The sequence below is a fragment of the Equus asinus genome, chromosome 25 (assembly GCF_041296235.1).
Source record: "Equus asinus isolate D_3611 breed Donkey chromosome 25, EquAss-T2T_v2, whole genome shotgun sequence".
NCBI lineage: Eukaryota > Metazoa > Chordata > Mammalia > Perissodactyla > Equidae > Equus > Equus asinus.
Window position 1 is genome coordinate 38,973,438 of NC_091814.1, and position 20,470 is coordinate 38,993,907.

At 37.9% G+C, this 20,470-nt stretch overlaps 1 protein-coding gene across 7 annotated transcripts in view; it reads left to right on the top strand.

Annotated features, from left to right (window-relative positions):
* EDEM3 (ER degradation enhancing alpha-mannosidase like protein 3) overlaps positions 1–18,096 on the top strand; it is a 64,175-nt gene extending 46,079 nt beyond the window's left edge. For 2 of the 7 annotated variants that reach the window (XM_014850304.3, XM_070497118.1), the window contains 5 exons: positions 150–303; positions 2,575–2,766; positions 4,067–4,232; positions 5,917–6,102; positions 14,183–18,096. In XM_014850304.3, the coding sequence (XP_014705790.2) occupies positions 150–303; positions 2,575–2,766; positions 4,067–4,232; positions 5,917–6,102; positions 14,183–14,592 (1,108 nt within the window). In that variant the 3' untranslated portion in view covers positions 14,593–18,096. Of the gene's footprint in view, positions 1–146; positions 304–2,574; positions 2,767–4,066; positions 4,233–5,916; positions 6,103–7,359; positions 7,554–14,182 lie in introns of those variants that run through there. The other 5 variants (XM_044758401.2, XM_014850303.3, XM_044758399.2 and 2 more) reach the window with 4 other exon arrangements.
* The last annotated feature ends 2,374 nt before the right edge of the window (positions 18,097–20,470 follow it).

Below are 20,470 nucleotides of genomic sequence, written 5' to 3' on the forward strand. Positions count from 1 at the left end.
GTAGGCAGATAAGTATTTATAATTATTTCATTTTTGCCAGTTCTAAAACTGGCAATTTTGCAAACATCTAACATTATTTTTATTTGCCTTATGTTTTCCCCAGTTCTGGTTTGTAGTTTTTAAGCCTTGCCTATAATTACTTTTAGCAGAGAGGAGAGTTTCAGGAGTGGAGCTAAACCCCCTCTGAGAGCCAGAGATTTCATGGCCACCAACCCTGAGCATTTAGAAATCTTGAAGAAGATGGGGGTGAGTTTGATTCACCTCAAAGATGGGAGAGTCCAGTTGGTTCAACACGCAATCCAAGTAAGACATTGCTATACTAATTAGATACCACCTCTGCCCTTTTGGTCTCATTAGCTTTAATAAGATAACGACATTTGGCTTTTTAAAAACTTCTCATGTTTGGGGGCTGGCCCAGGGGCACAGCGGTTAAGTTCCCACGTTCCGTTTTGGCAGCCCAGGGTTTGCCGGTTCAGATCCTGAGTGTGGACCTGTGAATTGCTTGTCAAGCCATGCTGTGGCAGGCATCCCACATAAAATAAAGGAAGATGGGCACAGATGTTAACTCAGGGCCAGTCTTCCTCAGCAAAAAGAGGAGGATTGGCAGCAGATGTTAGCTCAGGGCTAATCTTCCCCCCCCAAAAAAAAAAAAAAAAAAAAAAAAATATATATATATATATATATATATATAAACTTTTCATGTTTGGTTTAAAGTTGGAAAATCAGAATTTTAGGATTTAGAAGTATTTTGGAAAAGCACCTAATTCAACCCCTTCATAGTATAAATCAATTCAATCACAAATCGGTTGGGTAGTTTGCTTAAGTTAATATAGTCTAATATAAGACTCAACTCGAAGTTTTCTGTTTTTCAGTCCCTTGTCTTTCCATTATTTTGATTAAAACATAATCTTAAAAGCTAATTCTTTTTAATATTTATATCTCTATGTTCTATATTATTTCAGGTTCCAAAGAGCGACTGAATCTAAGTAGTTCATTTATTATAGAAATCAAAATTTGCATTTATTGGTATCTGTCTAGGAAAGATGACATGCCCTTTTGGGAAATTTTTTTTTATTTTTGCTTTAAAAGTGTTCATAACATGAGGCCTTTAAATTATTCACCTTATTACTACATTAATTCTGAGAAAACTACATAGTTTGCTAAATAATTTCAACCTAAAACCTTATTCAGCTATCCCTTAATCTCAAATTCAATCTTCCCACAACCTCACCTTCCCTTCAGATTTCTGTCTCATCTCTATTCTTGCCACATCCATGCTTCCTTAAACAATATTCTGCCTGCTTCCTTATGTTTAACTCCCCATCACTCCCAGTAGTGGGAGTGGTGTCTCTAATGACATTGCTTTCACTTAGGCCACCAGCGATATAATTGCTACCCAGTGGCCTCTTAATCTTTATATGATTGTACTTTTCTGTAACTGTTGACTGACCCCTTTTTAGAACATGTCCCTTTCTTGGCTTCCAGGGCATTCCAGCAACATACATCTTTCCACTTCTCTGTTCATTGTTTTGTACATTCCCTTGTGACTCTCCTTTCTTGTCACAATCACTCAGTGTAGGCACTGCCAAAGGATCTGTATCATGCTCTTTTCTCTCCAAACTCTTCTCCAGCAGTCTCATCTATTGCTAGAAGCTCAGCTATCATCTTTTGTACACATGGTTTCTTAGATAGACATATGTAACCCTGATTCCTAACTTTACTCTTAAACCCAACTGTAATCTGCTTGTCGTACATTTCTGCATCTTAGTCTCAATCTGCCCAAACCAGAATTAATTCTCTCTTTAGTCCGTCTCTCCTCCTCTTTGTTCTCCATCTCAGTTAAACACTATCTTCAATTTCTCTCTACCCACTAACTCTTACCAAGTCCCACTGACTTTTTCGGTAAAGTGTCAAGAATCCATCTTTTTTCTGTTGTAGTCGGGCATTCTTCAGCTTTTGGTCTGTTAAGACTCAGTTCAAGTGTCAGTCTCAATTTTTCCCAGATCCACACTGGCAGAATCGATCATTCCGTCGCGTGTGCTCCAGGTCTCCTTTCCCACTTGAGAAATTTGATCACGGCTAATTTTACATGTCTCTCTCCTCCCGATGCAAACTTCTTGAGTAAAAGACTGTCTCTCCATTACCTGGTCAAGTGCTGGGACATTATAGGTGCCTGATATTATGTTTTGAGTTAAATCTGGTTGGTCGTTCATAATTTCAAAGAAGGGAAGTATGGGTCACATATGAGATTTATTTCTTAAAAGGGAAACAGTGGAGAAAACAAACAAAGTGAGCGTTTGTGCACTTGGTGGAAGTCCAATTCTCAATTTGTATCAACAGTGGTTTATAGAGCAGTGAAAGAGACGTTAATAAAAGTTACAGATGTTATTTTCAGAAAATATTTCCAGAAGTAATACTTTTGAGGACGAGTGAGACCATAAATATTTGGTAGGGACCCAAACTGAAAGTAGAAATTTTAGAGTAGAAGACTATATAGTGCAATAGTATGTAAGAAATCAAAAAAGTTGAAAGTTTCCCGAAAGAAAGGATAAAATTAACTTGTTTCTTTCCTAGGCTGCCAGTTCAATTGATGCTGAAGATGGGTTGAGGTTCATGCAGGAGATGATCGAACTGTCAAGTCAGCAACAGAAAGAACAGCAGCTGCCTCCGCGAGCTGTGCAAATTGTCTCCCACCCGTTTTTCGGCAGGGTAGTATTGACTGCTGGGCCAGCCCAGTTTGGGCTAGATCTGTCTAAACATAAAGAGGTGTGTGCGCTTAAAATATCTTTGTTGAAACTGAATTTAAAATATTGTTTAAATGTTATCTAGCTTCTTAGTCTCTTTTCTAATTTTAGTAGTTTTAATTTATTTAAAAAACATAAATATTCCATCTCCCAGATTTAAATGGATTAAAGTTAGAAGCATATCCTGAAAATTTTTTCGTAATTTGTAGATAATACGCTTATAGAATTTTACTTCAAATATTATTCAGATACTGTCCAATTCTTGGTCTCTTCTCTAATTTATTACCTTTAATTTATCGAAAAATGATTTTCAGACTTTAACAACTACTAGGACCTTTATTTGATCAAAAATCTAACTCAGAGGCTTAATGCAGAGAAACAGCTGAAAGCCGAGATCCAGCCTAGGTGGCTGGAGAGCATCCGACGCTGAGGTTGGTCCCACTGAGCAGACTTGGAAGACCACTGAGCTAGTCCATCGTCTTAGTTAGAATAACAGTTCACAGGTTCATCCAAGTCATCAGTTGCAGAGCTTGGTTCAGAACCAAGTCTCCCGATAACCTAGAGCCAATGCTCTTTTAACTCTGTTGCCTCTAATTTAGACTTTTTCTAGTGTGTATTTTAAAGCTATGTAGGTTTATAGATTGATTCATCCATTCACAACTATTTATTAAGTGCCTGCTATATTCTAGACACTATTTTAGGTGTTTGCTATCTGTCGGTTCACAAAACCAATTAAGATCGATGCACTCATGGAGTTTACATTCTGAGAGAGAAAGGGATATTAAAACATCTTTAAAATCAGTTCTCTAGTGGATTTAATTTCCCTAGGAAGAACAACTTCTTGCATATTCTTGTAGACTAAATCCAATTTTTTCCTCTTTCAGAAACTTTTCTGGGTACCACCGATAGTTAAAAATGGTTCCCAGCTGTTTGAAGTGTGGGTCTGGCTATCTAGTGAACCTACCCACAGGTTCTAACTTTACCACTTACTAACACTGGTCTTTGAGAAAATTATGCAACCTGAGCCTCAGTTTCCTCATATGTAAAATGGAAATATTATCTGTATTATTTCACTGAGTCATTATAAAGATCAGATTTAGTAATTTATGTAAAAATTCTCTATAGCCTGCAAAGCACAGTAGCAACATTGGTTGGGTACTATGATATATAAAATGTTCAAAAGAAAAATTTATGCTAAAAATATATTCGATATCCTTAGAAAAGAAATGAGTTCTACTTAAAGCTCTAGATACTGAATTTTAATGACTAGACAGTGATTTGTGAAGATAAAAGAATATTGAAGCGACTTTTATTTCTGACAGACAAGAGGATTTGTTGCAAGCAGTAAACCATACAATGGTTGTTCCGAGCTCACTAACCCTGAGGCAGTGATGGGGAAAATTGCTCTGATACAAAGGGGACAGTGCATGTTTGCAGAAAAGGCACGCAATATCCAGAATGCTGGAGCCATTGGTGGCATTGTTATTGGTAAGTAATCCTCTGCATCATTGTGTTGACTAGGAAGAGAGAATTTTTAGGATTTTTCCTTTTATTTCCCAAAGTTTTATCAAGGAGTTTTTTGTATTATTTTTACTGCACTAGACAACATAATGGATAGGTAATTCAGTGACTCTCTTAATAATTTCTATGTATTTCATATCTTTTTGGAAAGTCTAGATTTGCCTTTCTGTATATTAATGCCAGTGTGAGTTTTAGGGGTCAAGTGTGAAGCTGAAGTGGGGGTGAGTGGTAAAAACACCCAGTACCGTGGATAAGAAAATATAGAGGAAAGAAACTTTCTTGTGTTGTAACTTCTTTCCTCTAACTTTTCTTTCCGATGAAGCATTTTGTTTGGTTTTTACTGGCTTTAATTGTATATAAATGAGCAAATTAGGACTTAGTTGTTTTGTATTGTGAGTACTAGAAGTACAAATTATCTTAGAAATCATTTGGCTGCAAGAGACAATAATTTATTTAAGCTGGTTTAAGAAGGGAGGTTTGTTTGCTATGTGGAAATAGATTATTTTCATTGAACCCAAGGGCAAGAAAAGCAACTGTGAATGTTCTAAGGAAGTAGACGTGGGAACTGAAAATCACTGGGAACCATGATAGCTAGCATCTTTCACATCTCTCTGTCTCTGGCTCTGGGTCCTCCTAGACTCTCTTCTCTGCATCTCTTTGCAATTCTGCTTCGTTCTTCAGCTTCTCACCAGCCTGCTTCCTCTTTGCTTGTCAGTTCCAAAATGGCCATTCTAAAATTGCAGCCTCAGCCGTGAATCTGTCACGTAACTGGACCACTACCCACTGCTAACTGGCACAGTCTTTCTGTGTGCCACTTCCAGCTCCCCCAGGGAGACTGAGGGTCAGGCAGCCATCTTTTGTCTAATCATTTGTCTTAGTTATTGCTGAGAGAGTGGGTCCTCCGTGGTATTCTCCACTTGGAGGGTCTGTCAGAGCAAGCTCTCTGAGAAGGGACAGGCAGGCTCGCCAGGGAGACTGGAGTGTGAGATTAGCGGTGGACATGACTGGCATTGCCGGTAAAACAGTATTTAGCAGTCCTGCTACTATTATTTAACCAGTGTAAAATAACAATAGTGTTTAATTCAACTTATAGAGCAGAAACCGCTATAGTCATAATTATTCTCTGTGAACAGTACATAAAAATGAACTATCTATTTGTAGTGTGGTAGAACAATATAATGCCATTAGAAGAAATCTTAAAACATTTAAAATTTAATTCTCAGCTCCGTCATTATAATCCAAGTCTTTGAATTTTTCACTTCTAGGCTTTTTCATAAAGATATGAAATTTTTACAGTCGTAATCATAGAATTCTGTGTTCTACTTTTTTCATGTAATAATAATATTCTGTTTTTCTGTGTGTCCCATCAAGTAGTTCTTTATAATTTACTTATAATAGATTAGAGTTGTTCACAGTTATAAATAGCACTCCAGTAAACTTCTTTGGGCATGGATCATTTGGCTTCTTTTGAATTATGTCCTCAAGACAAATTTCTAGGAGTAGAATTAGTGGGCCCAAAATGTATATTTGTTTTTATGGGTCTTGATGCATAAAATTAATGCTGCCAACAGTTAAAAAGCAGTAAAGATTGGTAGATAGAGCTTTTTAATGGATGAATGTTTTTCTGTTCGCTGTACCATTTTCTGACTAGATGACAATGAGGGGAGCAGCAGTGATACAGCCCCTCTGTTCCAGATGGCAGGCGACGGGAAGGACACAGATGACATCAAGATCCCCATGCTCTTCTTATTCAGCAAAGAGGGAAGTATCATATTGGATGCCATCCGGGAGTATGAGGAGGTGGAAGTCCTCCTTTCTGACAAGGCGAAAGATCGAGGTAAGGGTAAAAAATAATTTGTTTTTATGCAGCTTAGCATTAATTTTACTAGCTTGATAATAAAAATGAGTTACACAATTTATTTTTGGTTCACTGGGAAAATAAGGAAAATTTTTAGAGGATGGTTTCAAAATTTTCTTTTGGAAAGAAGAGTAGTAATGCTTTTATTTTGCTTTGTTTGCTGAGTTAGGATATTTTTAGAAGTAAGTTACCGTTTTTACTATGATTCTGCCCAGCGATAAAAATACAAGAGATTACACTGAGAGAAATTTTAACATCACAGATGTTCACCATTCAATTTCACTGATACTACCTCCTATATTTCTTTTATAAAGAATAAAGAGAGATTGTATAGAATGGTATTGTATACAGTTGGGATTCACCAGGCCACCTATAATCAAATGACCACTGTCTTGGTGAAGACAATAGAAATCTCGCAGCTTTTCTCCACTGCGATCTAAGTTTATCACATAGGTATTTATAAATTTCAAGAATTACAAATGGCTGATGGCTGAAGAACAAGATAACATGCCTTAATTTAGGAGAGTGTATAGTCCTCTCTGGGCCAAAATGTTTGTTAGAACATTTTGAACATTTGAAAGCTCTTTGAAATCCAAATTGCTGTATAAATGCAAGGTCTTATTAGAGTTCTTTTAGTTTCACACCAAGGGATAGGGGAGAGACGAGGGAATGTGAGCTGTCGGACGTAGCCTGTGATCCTGCTGATGGTAGTAGTCCTCCTAATCCACTGGAGACACCTGTCGAGAGAGCTGTCCTCCCCCGTCCCGCTGAAATGGATAAAGCTGTGTAATTTGTACAGGGTGATTGAATCCCCTGGGTTGTTTCTTTGAGAGATATGTAGGAAGCTGTATATATTCAGTATAACTTGCAGGCGGAACAGTAAAAAAAAAAAAAAGTTTAGCAACAATCTAGTGCAAGCCAAATCAGTGTTTGGTCTTCTTGTATTGCTTTTTTCTTTGAGATTCTTTCAAATAACTATTTAAGAGCAATGGAGTGAGTAAAATGTGTGTGTATAAGGATGTATAGATGGAAACAGAACAGAGTAGAAAGGATTTCTAATCTTCTTAAATCCTCCTATATACCTGATTTTTTTTCGGAGCCCTTTTTCTACATCCAGATCTTTCTCCCTACATGTATGCCTTTAGGCACACCAAACGCAGGCAAATTATTATTCCATATAACTCTTTAATGCCTTTGCTTTTTCCCCCCCATTCTGTGCTACCATTGGGATTTCAGCAGCAATATTAAAAGGTAAAATGATTCCAAGCTACATTATTAATAGTAGTAAGTATCTTGTATTAATAAGCTTTAAATTATATATATGTTATGTGTGTATGTGTATACATCCATATATAAACACACATGTGCATACACATATATATGTATATATAATTTTGTTTCAGTGGAAACCATGATAATATCTGGTTTAATATAGTAAGATTTTCTTGTCTAGTCAGCTGTCCCATGATAATAATTCTTTATTGATCCTGTCGTAACAAATCCTATGAATTAAATATCCCATGTAACAGATGAATTCACTAGTCCATGTCCATGCAAGAGTCACTCTAACAAAGACATTGTTTTGGCATGTATCACTTTTGATCACTTTTTATTTGAATACGATGTAAAATATTTAAAATATCAATTTGTTTTAAAAACTCGTGTGTGTGTAGGGGTACATGGGGTTAGGACTATGAGATTATGGTAAAGCATGTGCTTCCCATTCATGGTCTAGTGGTTAAGCTTTGCTGCTCTCACTGCCGCAGCCCAGGTTCATTTCCTGGTCAGGGAACCGTACCACCCGTCTGTCAGTTGACATACTGTGGCGGCTGCATGTTGCTGTGGAGCTGAAAGCTGTGCCACCACTATTTCAAATACCAGCTGGGTCACCCCTGGGGGACAGGTTTCAGCGGAGCTTCCAGACTAAGACAGACTAGGAGGAAGGATCTGGCCACTCACTTCCGAAAAATTGGCCATAAAAACGTATGAATAGCCGCAGAGCATTGTCTGATGTAGTGCAGGAGGTGAGAGGATGGTGCGAAAAGACCGGGCAGGGTCCTGCTCTGCTGTCCACAGGGTCGCTCAGAGTCAGAACTGACTCAGTGGCACTAAGGACAACAACATTGTTGTTGTCTCATACCAGAGAAAGGATATGAGAAAAGATAAATTCTACTACTACTACCCAGAAAAAGATCATATCCCCTTAAGGACTTGCACTAAAAGGGCTTTATTTAAATTATATATTTTTAAAAGTTTTGATAGCCTATAAATTTATTGAACTGATTTATTAAAGAGTGATCTTTTGGCAAAAAGTCTTGAAAAACTCCCCTTTTTGTGTAGCTCTTTCAAGAACTGTACAGCTGTGTTAAGTAAATCAGCAACAAGTTATGGTATGTGTTACTATTTATCAGTGTAACAGAAATCAATGATAATAGTTTTATTAAGTCAGCTACTTTATTCACTTAGGAAAATATCCTTAGAAGTTAATATCTGCAGAGGTTATCATTAATTTGTCCTTGGCTGTTATTGTATGCACCAGTGTTTCTCTTCTGCATCAGAATCAGCTGACGTACTTGTTAAAAGTGTAGATTCCTGAGTCCTACTCCAGAATATTGAATCAGACTCTCTGAAGCATCGGAATCTGAAATCTTAAACAAGCATCCCAGGTAACTGATCAGCTGCACTTTGAGAAAGACGGAACAAGACCCAGGCAGCTCTTTTTATCTCCCAGCTATGTATCTGGCCATATTGTACCATCGAGGGTCCCAGGTAGGATTATATAGGCACACCAGATAATAGCATCCTTAAAATCTGATCAATAAAATGTCCTTCAGATTGCCCTTTCTAAAAATCTCATTCCACAAATGCATATTTCCCTTATAATCAGAAAATTTTGATTGAGCAATTCTTCCTACATATTAATACAGAAAATAGAAGCCTAGAACCAGCCCCCACTTCCACTCCCACCTCCTTATTCTGATGGTAATTCCCAGCCATTGATGTAGAAATATCTGTGACAGTCCTATCTGCTAGCAAAAATGTTCAGATGTCTTATTACGCATTCTTCTTCAGACATAAAGCTTCAGTAATTTATCAAGTGGAAACACTGCTTCCTCAGGTCAAACCAGTCAGCTTCTAAAAGTTAAGTTATCCACAGAAGTTTTAATATCATGTCGCTCGTGTGTCCCCATCTTTCCAAAATTTTGAGAGTTTATAAAGGTACTGAATAATAATGCCAACCCTGTGCCCACAAGCAAAAGACACTGTGTTGTTACCTTTAGATCCAGATTGAAACAGTTTACAATTAAGAATCAGTTTCCTTTTCTCATTAGTATTTCTCAAGGGAAAAAAATCACATTTTAAAGTTTCAATACAGTATCGTGCTTGCAATTTACAGTGTAGGCCTGTAGTGCCTTGAGAGCTATAGACAGATCTTTTCAGGACTCCTGTATTTGTGTCTATCTGGTAAAGAAGCAGAGAAAATGAGGGGAAGAAAGGAAAGGTCCCCTGATTTGAACCGCTCAAGATTTGTCTGGCAGTGTTCCTTTTCCCCAGCCTGTCCCCACTGAACTTGAGCGTGGTGAATCCGTCCTGAAGTTGAACTGTAGAACTTAGGTTGCCTTTGGAAGGGATTCGATTCTGAGGAGGAAAGTCTAGTGTGCCTGCAGATGGCCGCTTTGCTGGGAAGGGAGCATCTGAAACATTCTAACTGCAGAATTGATACCTCCCACCCCCTCTCCAGCATGGCATGTTTTCTCAGGTGTTTTTGCATTTACACATCTCTTCCCTGTTTCTGGAAATGCCTTACCAATCTCTATCCCCACTCCCATGGCCTTTTTCCTTTTTGAGAATATTTAGCTATCCTAAATACCAGTTTAGATGCCACCTTCTTTAGAAATTTTCCCTTACTCTCATAGGTAAAATTTGAGGGCGTCTTTGTAACATAGTTCTACTTTGACATTTATATCACATTATACTTCTTTTCTTGCTTCTCATCTCTGTATTCCTTGGTTTCAGTAAATGATGGTTGTACAATGAATGATTGTAGAACATCTAGTCTCTAAGTCTTTGCCAAAGTTCCCTTGTCCTTTTATTATTAAAACTTAATAATTTTCGGGGCCGGCCCAGTGGCGCAGCGGTTAAGTTCGCACGTTCCGCTTCTCGGGTTCGGATCCCGGGTGCGGACATGGCACTGCTTGGCAGCCATGCTGTGGTAGGCGTCCCACATATAAACTGGAGGAAGATGGGCATGGATGTTAGCTCAGAGCCAGGCTTCCTCAGCAAAAAGAGGAGGACTGGCAGTAGTTAGCTGAGGGCTAATCTTCCTCCAAAAAACAAACAAACAAACAAACAAAAACTTAATAATTTTCTTTTCTTTGTATCTTGATATTTTCTCCATCCTTTTTTTTTTTTTTTTTTTTTTTTTTTGCTTCCTGTGTTTCCGATACACCATTCCTGGAGTTAATGATGTAGTTACTATGCTCTTAGGGCTATGATACTGCATACTGGTGCCAAGAGGCACCTTAGAATGAAGATGTGTGTAGCATGTGGCAGACACTAACTCCGTCCTTTTTGATACTTCAACTGCCGTTTTTACTTTCTTGATTGGGAGCTCTTTGCTATAAATCAAATATTCCTATATATTTGATCTGTTTCTAAACTTGCTCTTTTACTAATCTATTTCTTTATTTCAGTGCTATGCTACTGATAAAACAGTTTGTTCTTTTGAATAAGTTTTAATGCCTGATAAGGCAACTCTTTTCTTGCTAATTCTTTTCAGAATTTCTTGACTTCTCTTTGACATACATTCTTCCATAGAAATTTAAAAATAATTCTCTCTGGTCCCAAGAGAAAACAAAGGGACGTAGCAATGGGATTCATTTTGGAGTTGTATAATTGCATGCCTTACATATAAATAGGAAAATTTTGTTAAATATTAAGACTTTCCATCCAGGAATATTGTTTTGTGTTTTCTTTTCTTTTTTTTTATTTTCTCCCCAAAGCCCCAGTACATAGTCGTATATCCTAGTTGTAAGGCCTTCTAGTTCTTCTGTGTGGGACGCTGCCACAGCATGGCTTGATGAATGGTGTGTAGGTCCATGCCCAGGATGCAAACCCCAGTGAACCCTGGGCTGCCAAAGCAGAGCGTGCAAACTTAACCACTCAGCCACAGGGCCAGCCCCAATTTTATGGTTTCATTAAGACTTTATAGTATTAAGTATTATGGGCCTTGTACCTTTCATAATAAATTTAATTCTATGTTTTTTGGCTTTTATTTTTCTTATGAAAAGGATACTTAATTTTATTTCTAACCAGTTATTGTTGCTACAGAGGGGTTTTGGTACTTGCCTATTTATCTTATTTTTACCCTCCTTATCAAATTCTCTTATCCTAATAGTGTTTTTAAAAATTGAGTTGCTTTGAGTTTAAGTATACAAGAAAATCTGAAAAAAGAATTTGATCTTTCCTTTTCCTCTATTTACCTTGACTATTCTGCTTTCTTATTCTATTGTATTAGCTAGGTTTCCAAAATAATATAGTATAAAATGTAATCCTAGGGTAATTTTTTGCCAAAAGCACCATCTTTATTATTAGATGAAACAGCCCCGCACCCTTTCCTATCCTTCTAAACTAGGTTAATACAATCTAGAAAGAAGCTTGTAGGTTTTTCTTTTTGTTCTCCCTGGAGCCCAGGGTAGGCTAGCATAAAGGAATTTTATAAGCAGCCAGCTCCCTACTTTCTCTTCTTTGGGCCCCATCATGGTTTCCCCAATTGTCAAATTAAAATGTGCCTTGGGGCTGGCCTGGTGGTGTACTGGTCAAGTTCCTGTGTTCCGCTTCATCAGCCCAGGTTCTCCAGTTCGGATTCCAGGTACAGACCCACCCACCGCTTATCAAGCCATGCTGTGGCAGGCATCCCACATGTAAAGCAGAGGAAGATGGGTCCGGATGTGAGCTCAGGGCGAATCTTCCTCAAAATAAAAATGTGCCCTTTCCACAGCTTGGAGGGAAGAATGTGTGGGGACTCCCCCTCTCCCTCACTCCCTCCTCCATACACACGCTCACCACTAAGAACTGAAGACTTCCGTGGCCAGATAATCCTGTGTATACACACCCACCTGTACCTTCCTGCATGCCTGCATTTCCTTCAGTTTTCCTGGTTTTATAATAGGTCCATCTTCTCTTCCTTCTTTGACTAACTCTACTGATCTTTTAAATCTCAGCTCAAGTGTCACTTTCTGAAGGGAACTCTTAACTCTTATTCTTTCCTATCCCCATGACACATGTTACAGCTAGAGTTTTCCATTTATTTCGTGTGATTATTTATAAATGTCATTTTCCCCAACGGGACTATAAGATCCATAAGGGCAGGTCTGGTGTGTGTTTTTGCCTCATTTTATCCCTAGCCTCTTGCATAGTGCCTGCCACACAGGACACTCAGGAGATGTTGCTGAGTGACTGCACACACGGAGGGGGATGCAGCGTGTGGCATCGATGCTATTTAAGACTTCCTTGTAGGAACCTGAAATGAAATGCCTCTAGTGGTTTCCTTGTGTGTTCATTACAAGAGGTTTAACCTACTATTCAGCCTTCTAGTGGATTTTAGAATGATTATATCTTGTGATTCATAGACCTATAATACTGAAATAGAAATTTTGTAAATAATCTTTTCTTGTCTTTATGAAAATATTTTGTTTAGTCAGTCGCATTAATACCCTTAAATCATCCAAAATTTTGTGTTAGCTGCTTTTTCATGGCTTACTGAGTGGGAATTTTACTTTTCAAAAAAAATAGCAGTGATATGTGCCATTTAAAATTTATTCTATTTAGTATGTTCTCATGTGGAAGCTTTCCTGAATTTAGATATTTAATACATTTGACATACAATACAAATTTATCTACGTTTTAATAGTATTCTTGTTTAGTATATTTCTTGGCATTTACTAATCCCATTGAGGGCAATTAAAAAAATTTTTTTTATTGAAGTAACATTGATTTATAACATGAATTGCAGGTGTCCATCAAATTTCGGTTTCTGTGTAGACTACGTCTGGTTCACCACCCAAAGGCCAGTTACCATCCATCACCACACATGTGCCCAGTTATTAGAGCCGTTCCTTTCGCTTTGGAACAACATTTATTTTCTAATGTCGCATTTTGCAAAATGAATATATAGAAAAATGAGATTGCATTATTATAAGGCAATCTTTTACTCTTCACTGTTAATGTTCACTGTTCTGCATTAACTTGATTTTCTTTCATTTTTATTTCTTCATTTTATTGCAAAAAACCAGTATGCTTTGGAAAGTGTGCTATACAGTAGTAGTCACCCCTTTTCTGTGGGGGATACATTCTGAGACCCCCAGTGGATGCCTGAAACCAGATGGGACCAAACCCTATGTAATCTATGTTTTTTCCTATACATACCCATGATAAAGTTTATTTTATAAATTAAGTATTAATAACAATAATTAATAATAAAATAGAGGTTAATGATAATAACTAGTAATAAATTAGAACAATTCTAACAATATATTGTAATAAAAGTTACCATAGATGTTAGTAACCTCAGCATATGACTTTTTTTCTTTCCTTATTAAGTCAAGAACTTTCACCTTTTCACTTAAAGGAAGCACTTTACACCTTCTCTTTGGCATATCTGAATTGCCTATGTCACTACTCTTGTGCTTTGGGGCGATTGTTAAGTCAGATAAGGGTCACTTGAACACAGCACTGTGATACCAGACAGTGGGTCTGATGACCCAGACGGCTACGAAGTGACTCAGGGGCGGGTAGTGTGTACCGTGTGGCTACGAGGGACAAAGGGGTGGCTCATGTCCTGGGTGGGACGGAGTGAGATTTCATCACACTGCTTAGAGAGGTGTGAAATTTAAAACTTATGAAGTATTTACTTCTGGAATTTTCCATTTAATATTGTCGGGCTGTAGTTGACTGCGGGTAATTGAAACCGTGGAAATCGAAACTGCAGATAAGGGAACTACTGTAAACTTTTTGAGGAGGAAAGTTGCATGAAGTTTGTTTGCTTTTTCATGTACAGATCCTGAAATGGAAAATGAAGAACAACCATCTTCTGAAAATGATTCTCAGAATCAGAGTGCTGAACAGATGACATCAATTTCTCAGGAGGTTGATTTGATTGATCAAGAGTCTCTTGAGGAAAGTTCTCTAAACTCTCACCCAGAATCACTTTCTCCAGCAGATATAGACAATGCTGCAAGCGTGTCTCCTTCCGAACAGAATTCTAATCCCGCAGAAAACCATGAGACCACAAGTCTTGATGGTGAATGTACAGATTTAGATAACCAACTTCAAGAACAATCAGAAACTGAGGAAGATTCCAGTCCTAATGTTAGCTGGGGTAAAAAGGTCCAGCCTATCGACTCCATATTAGCAGACTGGAATGAAGATATAGAAGCATTTGAAATGATGGAGAAGGATGAACTATGACTCACTGAAGAGTCCAGTGGTAGGTATTTAAAAAGAAAAGGTAAACTGTGGTTAAGAGACACCTAATGCTAAGCAGGCTCTCTAATGGGAGGCTTTAAGTATGGTGATGAGCAGCCACGTTCTGACTGGGCTAGTTAGTTGTCATAGGAATCTGGAGCATGCTGTGTTAGAATTGACCTTGCTTAAAACTGTCCCATCAAAAATGGAGACCCACAGTCCCCCCCTCCAGTGACAGCATTGCCCGCCCTGCAGCGCCTCAGGCCAGGAAGAGGTTACTGGATGTTCCTAGGAACCAGAGTTCAGCAGTCTCTGGATAGACGAGAAACACATTCAGTTAATGGTGGGGTGGGGAATAGGAATTTGTATAGCTTTCCAGTTAAAGGAAGCTCTGCTTTCTTGGTTTCGGGGCTAGAGGCTCTTTTGGGAAAACATATGAGTACTGTGGGCATTCTGGTTATGCTGCCTTCACAAAAACCCTTGAAGTGACCCAAGTGGTCATGAGGCAAATGCGTTCATGGAGAAAACAGTCTTTGCTCATCACTTTCACTTGCTTCGTTGTGTAACAAATGATCAAGATGACTTGATTTTTTTCCCTCTTAACAACGTCCTTTTCGTTTAAACCAAAGGTGAAGCCAATGTACTTTCTCAGTGAGTTCTCAGCATAAAGACTAATCATTGGGACCAGGTAAAAAGGTCACATAATATATTGTGGAAATTGGTTACTTAATGCTTTTGAAAAATGGGGCAAGGAGAAACTATAATATTGTAGTGTGAACTTGCCACTGGGCCTTCCATAAGGAAGCTGTGACTACTCTGACTTGGAACTTAAGGCTATATCCTTGTAGGGTAAATTATAAATCTTTTCCAGTTCATTTCTCTTAGAGGTGATTACCTCTAGCCATCAGCCTTACTCCATCCCATGTTTAGTATGCAATTTGAGCCACAAGGCCCATATCGCCAATAGCTGAATACATTTTGTTCCATTTTTCTATCTTAGGGAGCCATGATAAAACTGTGGTAGTGATCTAAAAATCCTGGGATAACTACTATTTTTTCTCCTTTGGAACTATGGTTTCTGAAGTTGCACCTAAGGAGTCTGTCACATTTTCTGTTGAATCATGGTTATTTTTAAGTTTGCTTTTTTTTTTTAACAAATATTCCTTCTGATATGGACTTGAAAATTAATCTATGGTAACTTGTGTTAAAAAAACTTACACAGTAGCAACTAACATATAGCCATATAGCTTAATGAGAAATGTTTTTTCTTCTTTTTTTTTTTTTGTGGCAGTCTGGTGCTGGCCACATTTAAGTTTTAAAAACTTTATTGTTGTATTGGTAGACAGCCCTGTAGTTGAAATCATGGCTTTATTCATTTTATTTATTTTTTTAAACTTACCTGAATGAGTTCTAAAGGAATATTTGTGAAACTTAATTTCCTTTCTCTTTACCATGACGTTACATAATTTTTTCTTAAAACACAGTTGAGGTACTGATGAACTTAAACTGTATATGAAGCTGTTAGAAGAACAGCTATGCTGTATTGTAGTTATGTATATTCATGTACAGTATGTCTTAGATCCCAGGTAAACATATTCTTTTATAAGGGGATAAATAGCTGCTTTCAAAAATTCCAGCTAAACTTAACTGGGTCAGTGAGTAATAAATCTAATAGAGAATTCACTTTAGGGGGGAAAAGAGTAGTATACAAAATCTTTATTGGCCCTCAATTAAACCTGACTCCAAAATGGCTGTTTTTAGTCTCCCTGCATGTGAAATTTGGTGTGAGAAGATAGAACTATAATACGTACAGTATACAGAAGGATAGACATAGAGCTTTGTTCATCTTAATTGCAAAGCTGCCAAAATAGCTGAAGCTTAATGACTTGACTTGCCTTGATTTATAGGACTGGGGCATGGAGAAAAGGAGCAGATGTTCCTCTAAAACTTTGATTACAGAAGCCTTATGTACATTGATTTGATTTTGTTATTTGTTGTCTAAAACTAACTTTTCTAAGTTATCAAAATAACTTAGTTTTTTTTCCAGCAAAGGTCTTGCGGCATATGAGGAAAGCCAGTTTACTGCCGCTCTCCCTGCCTTGGCCATTAGGGGGAGCTGTGGCCATTCATTGAGGTCTAGGAGGAAAGTAGTTCACTTGTTTAGAGAAGTGAATCCTTAAAAGAAGAAAGAAAGAAACGTAGCAAATTATACTTAGCCCCCAGAAGGAATTATACTTGATTTTTCCCCGGTTAAGAAGAGAAGGTATAACGTTCAGCTTCAGAACTCCAACATTGTAATTGACGCTACATTCTTATTCGACATACTGCCACGAAGTTGTTTTTGAGTTCATTAAAAGATTCCAACAGCATTAGGGTTTTTTTTATGTTTTGTTTTTAAATACTTTTTATAGACGTTTTATTTACTTCCTAAAGATTCAGGGGATTGTATGAGACCCTGAATTTTAGAAACATCTGGTCTACCTCAGTTAAATGTTGACTGCATAGAAATAGAGCTGAAGTGATCACCACAGCCATAAAATTGTTTGACTAAGAAGGATTTATACAATGTTTACAAACCTGGAATCAAGTAAGGATTTTCTCTGAAAGTTAAAAGATATTAGAGTAAGTATTCAATTCAGGTATTTTCAAGTTTTAAAACTTAACTTGTTTACCTACTAAAAATAGCTGTAGTTTTTTCTGGTTAGGAGAGTCCATTGAAACGATATCCCCTAACTTGCAATACTTTTCCCATCAAGGTTTAGGTGTGAAAGAATTGTAATTTACCGGGTATGTTTGGATGGGATATTTGGTTGGGTAGGTTTTCTTTTTCCTTTTTAACTTTTAATAGGCTTCCCAGAAGAAGACAATTATTGTTTCAGAACAAATTATATTTTGACATTCTACTTTTCCCTTTTTCTTCACAGTATTAGAGTAAAATAAAAAATTGTGCACTCTCTGATTTTAACTTCTCTAATATAATTACTCTCTTGAGAACTTTTTAATTTAAATTACCCCCACACAGCCCTTTTTATAGTAAAACCAGCATTTGTTCTCTCACCAAACCCCATGCCAAATTCATCATAAAGAAAGCTCAGCATAAGTAGTTCAGTAGATGTTACAATCTTAGAGGGGGTGGGTTTAGTAAATATTCCAACCGGTCGTTTTATGCACAAGGCTTCAGTCAGAACATAGAAAAAAAAAAAAAAACATTCTGTGAATGAAATATTGTATGTTCAGATTTTATAAAAGACATTTTTAAAAGCCCAATTTACAGCCGTATATTTTCTTATGATGTAATTTATGAAAAAGATGTCTGTACTAACAGGTGCTGTAACACTACTGTTGTTGGATTTTATTGTTTGGTGATAAATGTCTACAATATTTCTAAGGGAAACTATGTACTGTGATGTAAAAGTCTGGGCAAAATGTATATAATCCTTGTATATAATTGTGTATTTGATTATAATTACTGATTGTAAAGATTTAATAAAATATGTAAATATTCTAGTCTAGTTTGAATTTGAATTTTTAGCATCACCTTGCATATCTTTATACCTTGATGTGTTGTAAAATTTTTCCACCACTCTGTCTTCCCTTTCGTTTTCATTTTGCCTCAAGGGAGTAAATTTGGGGGACATCTTAAGGCATGGACACACAAACATACATGGAGCAGTTCCACAGCTCAGCCAGTGCCGAGGGCCCTCAGAGTGCAGTTAGAGTTAGTAATTCAGTGTCAGTATTGGTAACGAGTTTGTTTTGAGTTTACTTATATTTAATAAAATCAGTTGTCCTTTCAATATTGTCATCAAAAGTAACACTAACCTCTCCCGTTAGTTTCAGTGAGGCCATTTCCTTTCAGCAGCCACTTTCAGATGCTCTGATGCTCTGCTTTTCATCTGTACTGTTCCAGGGCTTCTGAGCACAGATATCTTGAAAGACCTAATAATAATCGCTATTGCTTGTTGATAATTGCTTTCTTTAAAGATGAGCAAACTGAGACTTGAACATGTTCTAAGCATCTTACTCAAAGTCCCACGGTTGGTGACTGGGCAGTGGAAGGGGAGCCCTGGTCTATTTCCAGAGCTCACGCTCCTTCCAGTGTGCCACCCTCTCCTCTCCGTCCTCCTCAGCCCTCCTCCCACCCCCATTTCAGTTTCTGTTCACCTTTTATTCAGGCACTACCTTCCTTCCCAACCTCTTTCTCCTGAGTCTGAAGTTTAGAGATTTAGAGATTCTCAGCTTCTCTGGGTTTTAATTCTGGTCTCAGAATGTCTCCATTCTTCTAAGACAATGCACCACTATTTCAGGAAGAGTTAAAAGATCTAGTAACATCTCTTGCAAGATTTCAAAGGGGAGGTTGCTTTGCTTTTCTGGGTAAAGCAAACTTAAGAGGTCTGTCTACTGAGAGAAGTTAAGTAATTTAAGGGTTAGTCAAGAATAATGTCAGCATCTGCCTGCTAGTAAGGCTTATACTTCTCAAAGCCTTGCTCTCCATTTGCCCTAGTAAGCCTGGAGGTCTATGGTTTCAAACATCAGCGCTCTTCAATGAAGTAGTAAATGGGAGGCCACTGATAGACCCTTGGGAATTCTCTGAATCCATAAAAGAATGCACTTGTCATCCCAGATGACAGTGGGAGAAATGCTTACATTCAGAAGTCCCATCCTTAAATTTAGAAGTGTTATATAGCACATTTCTGCCCTCAGTTCAGTCTCGGTCATGCTGTCTAAGAAATAGCAGCAGCAGGTAGTGTTGAAAAAATATTCTGGATGTCATAGTAGGATGGGATTTCTTACAAATATTGAAAACCTCCCTCATGTGGCTGAGGAGAGAACCAAAGTCCCTAAATAGACTAGTCAAAGATAGAGGAACTTAACACCAAGGGACTGGCCGCTACCCTCCCCGCTGCCATCACCACCCTGGTGATGGCACGTCTTACATGTGAACTCCTGTCTATCTCACCTGAACCTCTAAGAAAAGCCCTTGGCCCTAGAGCCCAAGCGGCAATCTGACAAACCCCACAAACTAGCTTATTTTATCCTCCCTTTTTCCACTTTCTCGTCCAGCTTCCTCCATTTGTCGAGAAGAGGAAGTTCTCATCCGTCCAAGATAGCTGCTACCTTTAGAAGGGCTCATCTGTTTGTTCAGCTACTCTCCTGCCTCACCTGGGGTATTACCTAATTGATTCCAGCCCCAATTTTTTATTGCATAGATAAAAACATTTTTAAAGCCCTGTGATCTTGATCTTTAATCATTACTTCCTATTCTTTCAACTCAATTTTGTCCACTCACTTGGATAATTCTTCAGGACCTTCAATCCATTGATCCTTCTAGTTTCTCAGAATCCGTCACCCTTCCTCATGGACTCACTTCCCAACTTACCCACTGTTAACTTTTCTTCCTCTGTTGAATAACTTGGCAAAACTTTAAATCTGATTAAATCCAACTACCACTGATCTTGCACCTAAACTTAAACAGCTGATGGAACTGGAAGAAATCACACTGTCACTGGCTGATTGGCCTCACTTTAAATCATGAGCACAAATCTCAAATGAGATTTAATGCTTCCCCAAATTCCAACCACATTTCTCTGGCTAATTTACTTTCCCACTCTGAGACAACAGTTTCACACCATCTTTCTTTTCAAATATCCCATACTCCTCCCCTGTCACTCACCTGATGACCTCACCATATGAAATGTTTCATTGAAATAGATGCAGATGAGAATGACGTCAACTTCCACCAACCTACCTGCCTGCTGAATCCACATGATTTGAATTTGCATTTATTATGATAGAAATTTCCCTGCACATATCCCAGAGCAATCCTCCACATTTTCTACCTTGATATTAGAAACCTGGAACCCCCAGACTCAAACCAGAT